The sequence below is a fragment of the Varanus komodoensis genome, unplaced genomic scaffold (genome assembly GCF_004798865.1).
Source record: "Varanus komodoensis strain SLA01 unplaced genomic scaffold, ASM479886v1 scaffold2, whole genome shotgun sequence".
NCBI lineage: Eukaryota > Metazoa > Chordata > Lepidosauria > Squamata > Varanidae > Varanus > Varanus komodoensis.
In genome coordinates this window covers 55,588,646-55,603,712 of record NW_025335568.1, presented here as the reverse complement: position 1 = coordinate 55,603,712, position 15,067 = coordinate 55,588,646, and the positions used below count along the sequence as shown (strand labels likewise).

The window sequence follows — 15,067 nt, the reverse complement described above, 5'->3', positions numbered from 1 at the left end:
CTACTTATGCACAAACTCTAACAGAATGGTGCACTAACACTACTCCTGCTTCATGTAGTTGGCTGCTGAAAGGATTTATATTCAATGGAAGAAAAACATGATTTTAGAAGCAGTTTTCAGCTGGCTTTTTCTTCCTTTGTCCCTAAGATTTCTGGGTCAAGTGCCAACTTTTTGTTGTTGTTGTATTGTAGAAAATACCTTCAACAGAATACAACCATCAGTCTTGTAATGTGAAATCTTAGGATCAAATTATATTTTGAATGTAATTCATCTGCAGATTTCAAATTGCATTCTATTCGTACATTAATATCTCAGGTTCTATTCTGCAAGTCTAAAAATGGCATCAGTTAAAAGCAAGGCTGCTTGGGGGATGTTTTGCTTTTAGAGGGCATAGCCACACAACACATTTATTAAATAGTCACACAATTCAAGAGTTTGTTTTGCTTGTTTTTCCTGTCCCAATCCACTGCTCCCTGCCAAATTACAAATCTAAGATGACAAAAGAGCACTTAATATGCTTATTTGTACAGTGGATAAAGTTTAATATATATATAAAGATGTAAGTCAAGAGTGGATCAATCACACATCCTTTCACAAGTACCAATGATGATTGTCTGCTCTTTTTGAGAGTTTATTTCAAAGCATTTTCTCTTTAATATTCTTTTACTCATTTGTAAAAGTATTCTTGTCTAGTATTCTTTTAAGGCATAATCCTATGGGTTGCACTCTCACAAACTTGGAAGTTCCTGTATATCCAGTGCCCTGCTGGGCGGAGTCTGGGAGGGAGAAATTTAAAAAAACAAAACAAAAAGACAACTGTAGCTTTTTCTCTGCACAGGCACATAGCAATGGTGCTTCAGAGAGAGCAGGAAGGAGGCTAGAAAGGGCTCAGAATAGCTTGTATCCTGACTTCTCTGGTAAACCTCCATCCCTGCCCACTAGAACACTTTCTCCTTCTCTCAAGTTTGGTTTTTTGACCTCAGAAGCCAGCTCCACTATCCTATGGCTCCTCAGGGACCACAGGATTACTTCCTTATTCACTCAAAATGTTCAGAAACAGTGGTGATAGCAGTCCAAAATGTTCTCCAAGAGTAACAGTTCAGACTCAGTCTTTTCTGTCCCAAACCTGCTAAGATGAATTCTTGCTTAAACATAACAGATGGACTTAAATTCTCAATAGAATACTAGACTAGACAAAAATCAACAGGACTGGATAACTCATTTAACACATTCTCTTGTTACATCTAAAAAGCCAAAAGGTTATATTGCTCCACAAGAAATTTCTTGCTAAACTGATGCAAAATCACAAGTTGTTCATTTCTGCAACCAGAGTTCAAGCTGCTTATTAAGGAAACAATAGACATTTGTCAAAGGGCACAGTCAGAGTATTTATTGGGGTTCAGATAAATCTGGAAGTAAAAGCAAAGAATAAAGGAAAATAAGTCTGTTCTTCTGTAATCTCTTCTTTTTTTTTCTTTATATTCTTCTATTCTTGAAATAAAACTCCTTCAATACTCTAACTCTCAGCTCTTGTCAAGTATGTGTCACTTAAAGTTGTTACAATTCATCCAACGTACAGGACATTGAATGACTTGGGCAATTCCTGTAGGGAAAAAATCAAAAGCAGCACACATAGTATTGGAAAAAAAGATGGGTAACTTATTCCATTGAATATTTTGGCTTAATGTTACAAATGATCCCCTCTATAAACAAAAGCACCAGAGGTAATACAGAATATGTTCCCTGTACCAAACCAGACTATCATGAACCTTTGGTATGTTTTGAATGTGTCACAGCTTAAAATAGCAGTCAATCTAAAGGAATTTGCAGTCAATCTGATAACAATTACACAGTTTATTGCAGTTCCTTAACACAATTTCAGGTTAGGCTTTTAGGCACCTGGGGTAAAAACTGCTGCTTCTAGTGAAACGCTTAGATTAGGATATCAAATGTTGTATAGCAATGAGACTTTAAAAAGTCATTATTATTTTTTATTATTCTTTAACCTTTAATCTGTTCCTTCTAGATGTAGGTAAGCCTCAAATTGAGTTTACTGAGATAATTGGTGTAGTTTCAGGCATTTCATAGAATTGCTCTTCCAATAAATTCAGCCGTATCACCTGTACTGCTACACACTTGTACACTCTTGGACTAAGCAAGCACTGATTATACATATGACTGTAAGCACATTAAATGCCATGAACCTTTAGTCTGTTTTTAGCTACTAGGTATTGCAAAAAGCAATTTCAAAGTCAGGAAGCACTGTGTAACTGCCATTACACTTGGAGAAGGGATTAAAGAGTGAGCAATACAACACAGCATGGACTCTTACATGAGTCTAGATAACTACAAGCTGGACAAACGCAGCTTATTTGCTCACCTCAAGCCACTGAATGAACCCACTGTGAATGAGGCAAGGCCAACTGAAGTTCAAACATGTACAACCAAAAGGGTGTTTGCAAATCGAAAGGGAAATGTGCACCCATCCTCTTGTGAGCCTATTGGAGAAGTCAAGTTTCTAATAGCATTCTTGAGGTAAACTCGCTCAGCAGCTGTTGTTAGCTTTATCCCACATTGGCTGTCTTTACAACCACCCTCCTTTTCTTAATTGCATCCTCAAGTTTTGAATGCTGTCCTCAACAGAAACTTTATAAAAACTCAAACATAAACATTTCTAAACTCCACAAAACACTGCAAATTTAGTACTACTAGGATTTTTGTACAACTTAGCTATAAATTATGTAATATCTAAAGATTTTACAGCAGTTCTATGCACAATTTTCAGAGGCAAAATGCTTTTCTACTTCACAAAGGGTGGAAACTGGACACATTTAAGAATGGTTACAACCCCAATTCTTACATTGCCACTAAGTTTACAAACAGACTTTGTGCCTGGTAAGACTGAATTCATGCAATGAAACTTACCTTCAGATTTAGCTCCTGAATTCTTTATGCCACATAAACCATCCTGCCTAAACTTCTAAACTTGGCAGGTTATTGCAGTGTATTTTCCATTCTTCTGAAGATTAAGGAACCACACCTGAAGACAAGTAGGTTTTGGATGGAGATCTATTTTCATTGTATATCCAGCTGTGGAATTTTTTATTTTGCATATTATCTGTAAACATACCCTACACTAGACTCAGTAAATACTACAAAAAGTGAAATGCCTAAAGTGTTCCACTTTTGTAGGAGTACAACAATGCAAGAAGCCAAGCCAAGCCTTCCTTATATGCATAAACATTTGGCAAATATATCATTCAGTAAGTAGGAGGGCTGGTGGTAAGAGTTAAATGGCTGAAAGGTAAAAATTCCCAACAACAGATCACATGTATGAGAAGAAAATGAAGAAGCCTTGATAGTTAAAAGGGACATCTTAAAAGGGCACAGGCTCTTGTTTTTCAACTGTAAAAGAATGAGTCTTTCCTAGTCTGCCTCCCTTCCCCAAAACAAGACTGGGTAAAATTTATCACACAGGAATCTAGTATATCCACAAGAAATATAGCAGGTGGGGCAGATGTGCAAGACTGCAACTCCCATCATTCTCAAAGCTAGGAATGACAGCAGTTGCTATCTAGCACATTTAGAAAACACCAGGTTGAGGTATGCTGAATTAGATTCATCTGAGCAGATATAAAATTGGCTTGTACTTCCACGGCAGAGATCCTGTTTCAGGAAAGGACTGTATATCTGATGTAAGCCAGAACTCATTTGACTTAACTTAGATTAATAAAACCTTGTCCATCTGAACTATTAAGTATCCATAGGGTGGGCTAGTGCTTAAGAAAAGGTTTGCCTAAGGTTTAACATGAATAAACAAATCCACAATCTAGTGAAAATAGCAAGTAAGAACAGTAGGCTACATTTCATATTAAGCCACGCTAAAAGAATCTGCCCTATACTCACACACTCCACTCTCCCCCTGCATGGTCCACTTAGTTATAGCAAACTGTAAACTCCCTCTCCACTGACAACCATGTATTAAACAGGACTGTGTATACAGAAGCAGTGTTTACCTACAGGGTTTCAGCTTCTCCTATGCATGCAACTACACTCAGTGCATGGATGTCAGGAAACATGAGGCCAGAAAAATTACATGATGTCAAAAACAGAATAAAGGACATGGACATGGACAGTATGAGTTCAGGGATCTATGGTTTACTATTACAGCTGAACAAGTAAACAATGGTTTGTATCAGCCCTGCATACCAGGTTCAAACTATGGTTTATAATCCTGGTTTATAGAGGAAAGCTCAAACTACAATTTGTCAATTTGGTTAGAGTAACACAGACCTCATTCCTGAAGTACTGAACAAGGTTTGGTATTACGTAAAGTAGACCCATAGGGTGGATATGCAATCTTATTTTCTAACTGGTATGTCAATTGTTGTTGTTAGTCGTGAAGTCGTGTCCGACCCATCGCGACCCCATGGACAACATTCCTCCAGGCCTTCCTGTCCTTCACCATCCCCCGGAGTCCACTTAAGCTCACACCAACTGCTTCAGTGACTCCATCCAGCCACCTCATTCTCTGCTGTCCCCTTCTTCTTTTGCCATCTATTGTTCCCAGCATTGGTATGTCAATAAGCAAGGGTGTGTATATATATATGTGTGTGTGTGTGTGTGTGTGCGCGCGCGCGCGCATGTATCTGGTTCAGTGGCTGCTAGCATTTATGTACTAATTGTTCTAAAGTGATACAAAGATGTCGTGGCAAGTCATACAAAAACCACACTTAGTACACCAAAGAAGCTATGCTTAAGCAAAAGCTGGTTATGGAAGTAGGAGCTTCTGAACTCCTTGTTACCCTGCAAGAGCAGAACACATATGCAATTTGCTGCAGCTCATTCACGTCATTCTAAAGTTTGGTTTAACATGATATTTAAAAGAACATGCTTTATGATAGTGCTACAACTAGTAGCCTTTCTGTTAAGCTGTACAGAAGGGAAATGAGAGGGAGAACAAGGCCTTGCTAGCAGATCTGTTAAAAAAGGACTGATTTTCCCCAAACCTTCTTCCCTCCTTACTCTCCCATTAAGGTTTTAAGTCTGAAGGCAAGGACGATTCAACTGATTGCAGGTAAACCACTGTGGGAGCTCTTTCAGCTAGACAAATAAATATGTATTGTTCTTGTTGTTGAACTGTTCCAAGCACAACTTTTGTTGTGAGCTGGTCTTCTTACCCTTCTTCTTTCAAGCAAATTGGGGGAAAAGGCTTTTTAATTTAAGTCTTTATTTTGTTAAAGCTGATACCTAGGCTGGCTTTCTGATACACAGAATATTGCAGAACTCAGTAACAAAAGACAAGCAAATTAGGGAAATACAGCTTAAAGATACAAAGTTGATTCTTCCTCCCTTGCAAACCAAAAAGAGCTGATTCCACCTTCAAGATGGATCATGGTGCGTATGGACCAATTGCCTAGAACCGTTTCTTAACCTGACAGCCATATGATCAGACCAATGATGTCTGCCCTGACCCATCCTAGCTTGCTTACTAGAATTTCCTACTAAAGTTGAACCTGTCTGGTTCTCAGCAACTGTGTGCCCTTCTCTTGGAGTCTGCTGGGCTTTGCATTTCAACTTTGAGTACAGATCACCACGCTTCCACTTTTAAATCAGAATCCAAATCAACAACCTTTGAAGACTATATTACTGGACTGAAACAGTGGGTCCAATCCCTACAACCTTCACCTGCCAATCACTTTACTGTAGGGCAGACAAACTAGCCAATAACTTTCTTTAAAAGGACTATATCAATCAGATTAACATCTGCCAAGAAACAAAGTTAAGTCCACAGACCAGATGGCTGTGTGAGCAGAAAATTTCTTGAACTTGGAATAGTTAAGCAAAATAAATTCAAAAGTGAAGGGAAATACTGCAAGGTCAAAATATAGTGGAATTTTTATGTGTGTGTGTCCCTGTGTGTACATTCCTCATCCAGCTCTACTTTGGGAAAGGGCTGCTTCCTGCCTACAATTTTTGAGCAGTATGTCTCATCACGAATGGAGTATTAGTTGATCGCAAAAGAAGTGGCTAAGAAGCCTCACAAAGGGCATGGGAAGAGACAAAGCTGGTCTGTAGGAAATGAGACTATGGATCAACAAATGTGTAGGGCAAGTAGGGCTGAATTTCACACTGAATTTTGTTGAAAGTTTTCTAGTTTTCCTTTGATATTTCTGTTGTTTATTCAGTCAAGAATTTCAAAGCACCCAGGAAACACATAGTGATGGTATAAACAAAATGTTTAAAGAACTTATCTATCAAAATTAGCAACACTGGCTTGGAATATAGTTTCCAATTTCATCCCAAACACAAATTATATACTATTTGCTACGACACATACACTACAGCACAATGTAATTAAAACATACAATACTTTTATTGATAGCTGCAGTCTCCTCAAAAACAAATCACATTTAAGAGAAAAAAGTGCTTGCATTTTGCCATTCTTAGCACATCAATTTATTTATTAGATGTATATTCCACTTTTCTCCAGCAAACTCAAAGCAGCTTATATAATTCTCCTCCTGCTGCTCTCAAATTTGTCCCCACAACAACCACTCCATGAGGTAGGTGGGACTGAATGTGTGTGACCGGCCCAAAGTCACCCAAGATAGCTCACTCTTAACCACTACACCACACTGGTTCTTTAACGTCATCTATGCCCTGTTCTGAAATCTCTAGATAATATTAATGCAAAATAAATGATCCCTGTTAACCCATGAAGCAGGTGCTGTTATAAAGAGCTCTTCCTTCACTCCACATGACCATTATTCATCCTATTCCAAAACCTCTCAAAGGAAAGAATGAAACTGTTGCACCACACTATTGTAGCTAACAACCATATGCTATTTTGTACCCAATGAAGGATCGGGAAGTAAGCTTGAGAAGCTAATGAAAACATAGGAGTTTATAACAGAAAACACCAAGGACACTGTCAAGGGACATTTCTAAGAGCTGAGAGATTCACAAAGAAAACATTTAAATAGCAGATCACTTTTTCAAACTTACTGTGTAATAGGTTTAAGACACATTGAACAGTAGACTGAATCAAGGAAATAAAAGGAAAAAATTGGAAAGCCCAGCTACAGATTAGCCAAGCACATTACTGTTTACTAATAAAACTGGGCTAATGACACCAGGAGCATTTGCCTCTTCAGCAGCTACCTTACAGCATGAAAAGGAGGTACTGCTTCATGCTGGAGGAAAGGTGCAGTCAAGAAATACCTTACACTCGCTCTGAACAATGCAGACAGAATGCATACCAATATGAACATGGGCCATTTCAACCTATCCTTCTAAATAGACAGAAGGAAATTGACTTCATCTTGCAAGGAACTCAAGGCAGCTTACAAGATTTTCCTTCTGTTTTATCCTCATAACAACCCAATGAGCTAGGTTGAGTTGAAAGGCAGTCCATTCCCCATCTAACACTCTAGCCGCTAAGCCACAGGCATTAAGCAAGGTTTATTTAAGGGATGAATAACTTCACTGACCAAGTTCACACAACAAGCCAAAGCAACCCCCAGGTAGGACTGGCATAGTCATAATGGTGGACTGTATGTGCCACAACTCCTCAAGGATTAATAAACAGCAAGCTGTTGTGCAGTTAGAACTGGGTGAATTTGAGTACTCATTTTAAAATGATACAAGTTTCAAATACTTAACATCTACAAAGATGCCCTTGAAAAAATGACAGCAATTGCTGTTGAAGTCTCTATGATGAAAACGGTGGGACTTTACTGCTATTCGCTATTCCTTGCCATGTCTTGCAAATTAGTAAAAGCTGCAATAAGAGGTAGAAATAAATACAAATTTATAAAATTTATCCAAGTTGCAAAGTTCAGTTTTGCCTAGTACAGAATTTGCACAGTCCAGGCCCAGAAAGTTAAGGATTTAGGGATAGAGTAAAACAAATTGCACATGTCCAAACTGACAAATAAGTTCATGTTACAAGGAAGGCATCAATTGAAAATGCTGCTGTGCACATCTCATCTTTCTGTTATCAGCCTCATATACCAACTACTTGAGTTTAAATGGAGAGCCTATAACATTTCTCAAAACACCCAAAAAAAAAAAAAAAAACCCAAAACCAAACAAACAAGAAAAACAAAACCAGAATATTAACATTGTAGATCAAAAAGGCAAACCGGATAGCCCTGGATATGTGTGTAGAAATGTGCAGTCAGTAACTCCCTTCAAATAATATGCAAATTCTCAGGTATGCAATAGCTCAGAACTGTATGACCATGATACACAATTCAACATTGAAATATTAGTTGTCTTGTAGTTGTCTTATAAGTTGTCTTATCATTTTCACTGCAGTATATATCCACAGACTTATTGAAAGACCACATACAAGGGGCGTTCAATGTATTCTCGGTATCGGGTTGATTTGCTATTGATGTGGGTAATTTAATTATTTTATTAGCTAGACACTATCTGAGGGTATACATGCAAAATTTCAAATAAGTGTGATCATTAGTTCCCTAGTAATCCTCAGTGAAAAATGACCATAATGACTGATGCGACAATGCTGAAGAAAATCGAGCACCACACTGTGATTAAGTTCCTTACAAAACAAGGAAAAAGTCAAAAAATCATTTACGAAGAGATGGTGGCCATTTACCAGGACTCAGCACCTTCATTATCTACTGTTCAAAAGTGGTCAAGTGAATTTAAAAGGGGCAGAGAAAGCATTGAAGACGACCCTTGCTCGGGCGGGCCGGTTACTGCCACTACGAAAGAAAATGTGAAAAAAATGAGAAACTTGTGTTGGAAGATGCCCGAATAAAAATCAAATGTTAGCAGAGATGACAAACCTATCTGTTGGTACCATATTTACTATTTTTCATGACCATCTTAACCTTTTCAAGGTCTGTGCGAGATGGGTGCCACGAATGCTCAAGAAAACACCGGGAGCTGCAAAACCCTTTTGACATCTAAAATGAAGATAACACTGCATATATCATTTTTTACCTTAATGCTATGTATATCTTCATTATGATTTAGCTGCAGCTCTTGTTCAGTCACTAAAAACTGTTATTTTTAATCTTACACTATAAACTAGTAGGACTCCTTTCATATATTTTCAATAGGAGAACAGCTTCCTGAAGTGTCAAAGTCAGTGCTAAAGGGCTGCGTGCATTAAACAGCAAACCCCGTAAGTTCGTCAGCAGTAAAAGCAAATGAATCTACCCATGTATCATTAAACGTTTGGTTTTCTTCAGAAACTTTTCTTTGATTTATCCAGGGCGGGCCTGGGGGGGGGGGGGGGGGGATAGCTCAGTAAATCTGTGCAGGTCCACAGATGGGCGGCTGTGCCAGAGATATAGGTATGTTTAGTGACTGATTAGCAGATTAACAGTCAAGTGCTGTGAATTGAGACAGGTCCCAAGTGCAGCTTTTAACATGCAGAGGAAGGAGATTACATTGGGACAAAGAGAATCCTTTCAACAGAGTTTTGTGTAAGATGAGAGCCTGCAGGAAGCTTGTTTAGCAGAGGAATGTAGCAATTTACTTAACTAGCTGATTTACTTAACTAGCTAGTGCTGCGTTCCTGAGTGGAGCTTTGAGCAGATCAGTGGCTGTGCTGGCGCGTGTTTTGAGTGACGGAGCCGCAGAAGAGGGGTTCAAGAGTCACGTGTGGCTCCGGAGCCACAGGTTGCCGACCCCTGGCTTAGACCAATGTCAACAATTCCACCAGTATTTACACCTAAAACTACCACCACTACCCACCACCCCATGCCAGCTATATTGGTCACAGCCTTTTTCTGTCCTAAAGATGCTGATTCCATCACAGTTTTTCTCTTACAAATAAAGAATGGAGGAGCATTAGGCAATACATCTTTGAAAAGGTGGCAGTGGAAATGGATTATTTCTCAAATAATTTATGCGGAAAGCAAACTGCACTGAATCAGAATTGAAACCAAAAGGAGTTGCACAACACCAATCACATTTTTCTCTTGTCATTTTTCATTCTGACTTCAGTTTGATCTAAAATCATTAGGCACACAGAAAGTTCTTAATTCAACCAGATTCCAAACTCTACTACATACCCACAGATTTATCACGTCTTTGACAATACTTTCTTAATCTTAAAGCCAGCTAGCTATTTGGATAGAGTTAGCACTTATAATATATAAATGCTGATTGTATTTTAGCTAGTGGGCACAAAAACCTTTTGATTTTAATTATTCAACAGCTTCAAGTGCTGAGTAATATTAGCAAGTTAATCTGCTCTAACTTAAACAACCCTAACTTAAATACACTTACCAGTGTAAGCATCTTGCTCAATAAATTGGTCAGTATGCAATACCTCCAAGTAACAAAATGAATTGTGCCAAACAATCTGTAGAGGCCATAGGACAAATAGTCACATCAGCAAATACACTAGGCACTGTCTATATCCTGTGGTCCAGATTCACATCCATGGCAAAAAGTAGTGTTTTTCACTTCAACTCTCGTTGCCTAAAGTTGCTTAAAATGTTTCTAGAAGTTCTGTGAGTAGGTTCAAGTAAAGCTAAAGGAAAAAATCTAGTGAATAATGCAATTTCTTACCTTCCACTCTTGATTCCAAGTGCTTATCCAATTCTGCATCTCTCTTCATTGCCTCATCTGAGACCTTAGGAGCATTTGAAAAGCAAACTAGAACAATACTCATATTATCACGACTTCCCTATATTTTGGGAGAAAAAATAGTATATATTTGAGGTTTATTTTTCATCTCACAATCCCAGATCACATACTTATTCAGTGTTAAATGTTAGTATGCATTCTAAGTTAATTTAAGTAGTACTAAGCATGGTTTTCACATACAACTACAGGAAATCTGGTAACTTAATGTACTGAATTACTTTACTATTTGTTAACTATTTTGTCTTACTTTGCATAGCTGCCACTAATAAAGGTGCCCTTCCATTGTCATTTATTCAATACAAGATTAAAATTTCATTTACAAGTTTTTGAGTACCCAAGCAAAAGGCTACTCAGTTTTTAGTTATCAAACTGTACTGCAGTTTCTGAGAAACACTGTTGAAAAAACCTTTCAAGATGCAGTATGTCTTCACCGCTAAAGTTTATTTTCACTTAATAATCCTTTACTATTTAGGTTGCAGCAACAAGAACTTCATATTCATCTAAATCCCTCTAGTAAGATTGGAACTTACTAGAGAGAAATTTGATAAGTTTCTTGATTTTTATCTGATTCTGATGTAATATCCCAGTTTTAAAAGAATATATCCTAAAACCAACACATGTGATCTAAGCAGTAAAGCAAAAGTAAGAAGTATATTTCCTAGCAAGTGAACTCTCAGGAAAATTCAGATAAGAGTAAGAACCACTATCAGTAAATTAACTATCCTAGAAGAACAGAAACTGTCCACCTGCCCATCTTTCCTTTCCTCCTCAAAAGAGTAAAAAATGAAAATGTTCTGCTTTAAACTGAAATGTTACCTTCTACTGGTACATGAAAATTAAGTTCTGCGGGTTCCAAAATACTATTCAGATGGCATAAAATGTATTGATAGTCTCAAACACAAAAGCAGAGTGAAATCCTAACACATTTGCAATTGTATGAATTGGTACAGACTAATTATCAAGTACTCTTAATGAACTATCAACAAATGAATGGTGGTTCCGCTTTTCTGCAGCAATTTTTATTAAGTTTTGTCCAATATTGCCAGGAGCAATGAATACACAACACCCTATTTAATCTTTTGGGTAAATTACATACCTTGTGTAAACAAGTATCCACTACCCAATTGCACACTTTTTCCAGATCATCTGATACTTCAAGCCTAGACTTAACAAATTCACAGAGCTCCTCGTTGCTCATTACATCCCAGATTCCATCACAAGCCAAGACAATAAATTCATCCTCTTCTGCTCTTACAATTTCATAAACCTCAGGTTCTGGAGAAACAAGTTGTTCTGTAGGACCTTTCCCATCAACACATTTGTAGTCATAGTCCCCCAGAGCACGAGAAACTGCTAGTGAGCCATTAACACGCTGAATCATGACACTCCCTCCTGCATTCTGGATTCTCTCCTTCTCCCTTGGATTGCAAGGCTTGTGATCCTGTGTAGAAAAGCAGACTTGTCCATTCCTATAAAGAACAGCACGCGAGTCTCCACAGTTGATAAAGTAAATGTGCTCAGGTGAAATCATAACTCCCACTGCCGTTGAGCCACTCCTGTCCATGCCATTTCTGAGGTCTGAAAAATTGCGCATGTATTCATCAATTTTCAAAAAGCCAGTTCTGATTCCACTCTTTACATTTTCCACAGAAGGTTCAAGAGCAGAGCCGGGCTGTTCTGTTCCCCTGAAGTCTTCATTGTTAGTGATGTGTTCTAGTAAGTGGTTTGAGCAGTAATTAGCCACACGAGATCCTGCATGTCCATCATAAACAGCAAAGAAGGACCAGTCCTCTAAACCATGAGGAATTCCTACAACAGCTGTGTGAGCATCTTCCATCTCCACTCTCCATCCTTGCATACTGCTAAGGCCATAACGCAGCCCATTTCCTGCCCCATGAGCATTATGCTTTTCAGTTTTTGGTTTATCCAAAAACGCACCCATGTTTACTTAATTTGTAAAGAAATCTGCAAAAAAATGTGCTCATCAATACACAAAGAATAAATTATAAACAATGTAATTACTTGAATGAATAAACAACATTCATTGACAAGAGAGTCTAAACTCTGGCACATATAATTTTGCTTTCCGATGACAACACAACCCAAAGCCTTGAAATAAGTGGAGTTGAAACCAGATTTAGGTCCCACAGCAGCTTCTCCAGCTCCCTGAAAATGCTACACAGAGGTGCAGGAGACCCTGATCAATGAAGTACGCTATGGTACAGAGGTAAGGGGGAATCCTCAAAATTCTATCAGAGGGCAAAGCTTTCCATCAACATAAGATCTAAATTCACAGTATTTATTATGCAAAACAACAGGTGGAGAATCACATCTCTGGATGCTCCTCCATTGTAACACAAATGTTGAGCATACAGAACACATCTATATTTTTTCTTTCTGCTAGTTACTATCTATACAGTGTGTAGGGGAAGTGTTGCTTTTATAAATAAAGATAAGCAAACTTGCTTATTTCTCAGTTATAGTCACTGTACAGTTGTACAATCCTAGAATGAACCATAATTACATTAAGGATTTCACTTAAATTCATCAGTTATGAGTAAAATGCATGCACCAATATTGAGTTGCTTCCAAAACTTCCTGAAAACATCATTTCAAGAAGCCTTCCTTGATTGACCAGCCACTTTTTACTGATATCCTTTTTATTTTAAACTTTAATATAGGCTTTGTTCTTTACTCTTGTCATCTTTTTATTCTTCCCTGCTCTGGAATCTGTATACAAGTAGAGTGGTACACAAATGTTGTAAATAAGTAAATATTAAAAGGCAGGTTACTTTTAAATCAACCATTTAAAAGAAAGCACTGCTGCTCAATAGTAAAGTATTTTGCAAAGGACTCATAAGGATTTGAGTTGTGTTCCATGTGCATTGTACACAGGCTTATTTGCAAAATCTATACTATTTAATTTGACCTCATAAATCCTGTGTGAGGTTGAGATGAGTAAAAATTGGTAACTGGAAGCGAACAACAATGGGCCAGTTCACACAAATGCTGAACCATGGTTTGATGCCATGAGAATGTTCACAAACTGCCAACTCTAGCTCTACAGAAGATTATAGTGTATGATTGTAGTGCAGAAAGCAAAAAAGGGGGTTCTTATTGTGTAGAAACTACCTAATTGAGATCTGAAGGATGTAGGTACCATTTCTGGCTATTAGAATCTCACTGGGGTAGGGGCAGGCAATTTCATAGTGCTTATCTGTGTGAGAAATATACATTTAGTTATCATAGCTCAACCAATGGCCTTTGCCCCGTTTATAACTATAGCGATGACAGGCAACTTCGAAGCATAGTATGACCTTGTTCAAAATATAGTGGAGAATATTTAAGGAAATATAACTTGTCTTGCACGTATCTGTCCAAAACAAATTTATTAATGCATGGGATTCTAATATCCGAAGAAAGACCATTTATGCATTCAATTTCATCCAGTCCACAGTAAAACATTACTTACCTGTCAACTGCAGTTCTGCCAATTTGAGTGCAGATTAAAAACCTTAGAGTTTACATTCCTTCAGCCAACAGGTACAGAAGAGATTATGCTTTAAAGCCTTCTGATAATGCAGGATGCAACATTTGCTTTCTCTTGGAATTTCCTAAGAGAAAAAGCAACAGTTATTAACACCTCTTACAAAAGAATTAGCAAATTAGGAATGTGGTAAATTTTGCTTATATTGCTACAGCTACAAATTATTCTAATATATGTTTCAGGAACACGGAAAGCTCGTAATTGTTTATCAATTTAAATCACGATTAACATTAGATCATTTTTGGTTATGTCTGTGAAACAGCTAGAACTTATATCTGCCTAAGAAATTGCTTGCTTACAGAGCAGCTATGCAATATAGCCTAAAAATATCCTTTAATCCTACATAAATGAACTGGAGCTCCAGAGGTGTAGAACTAATAAGAAAAAGAATTACACATTTCTACTTCATTAAACATCCAAGAATACTTGTAGTTTTTACACATTAAGCATTCTGGATAGATGCTCCATTATTGCAACCATACTGAATCCAAAGGGGAAATTTCTTCATCTCTAGCCTATAATACTACCATAAACATTAAGGACAAGATTGAACACCACAGAAGTAAACTTTCATTTATGCAACATAAATTCTGCTTCCTCTCTCCTGCACGAAAGCTCACTGTACCCCCCAAAATCTGATCTGGAGGCTTATGCACCATCCCTATTTTCTCACTGATTCTCACTCACTTAGACCACAAGTTCCTCAAAACAGATAATGTTGCAAGCTTTTAGGTATATTGTCTACCAAAAATTATGAGTAAACCACAAGATGAACTTGCTTCCAAGGAAAGTGCATAAATATGGACCCCAAAACCATAGAATGTGATAACTGTAAACCCACTGATTGACCAAATTAACATACTGGCCCAATTTGCACATGTAAGT

General features: G+C 37.7%; 1 protein-coding gene across 3 annotated transcripts in view; it reads right to left on the bottom strand.

Annotated features, from left to right (window-relative positions):
* Positions 1 to 15,067, bottom strand: part of PPM1B (protein phosphatase, Mg2+/Mn2+ dependent 1B) — a 49,301-nt gene that overhangs the window by 16,692 nt on the left and 17,542 nt on the right. For all 3 annotated transcript variants that reach the window (XM_044429687.1, XM_044429689.1, XM_044429688.1), the window contains exons 2-4: positions 14,108 to 14,249; positions 11,732 to 12,600; positions 10,558 to 10,675 (exon numbers count right to left, since the gene is read on the bottom strand). In XM_044429687.1, the coding sequence (XP_044285622.1) occupies positions 10,558 to 10,675; positions 11,732 to 12,577 (964 nt within the window). In that variant the 5' untranslated portion in view covers positions 12,578 to 12,600; positions 14,108 to 14,249. The remainder of the gene's footprint in view (positions 1 to 10,557; positions 10,676 to 11,731; positions 12,601 to 14,107; positions 14,250 to 15,067) is intronic.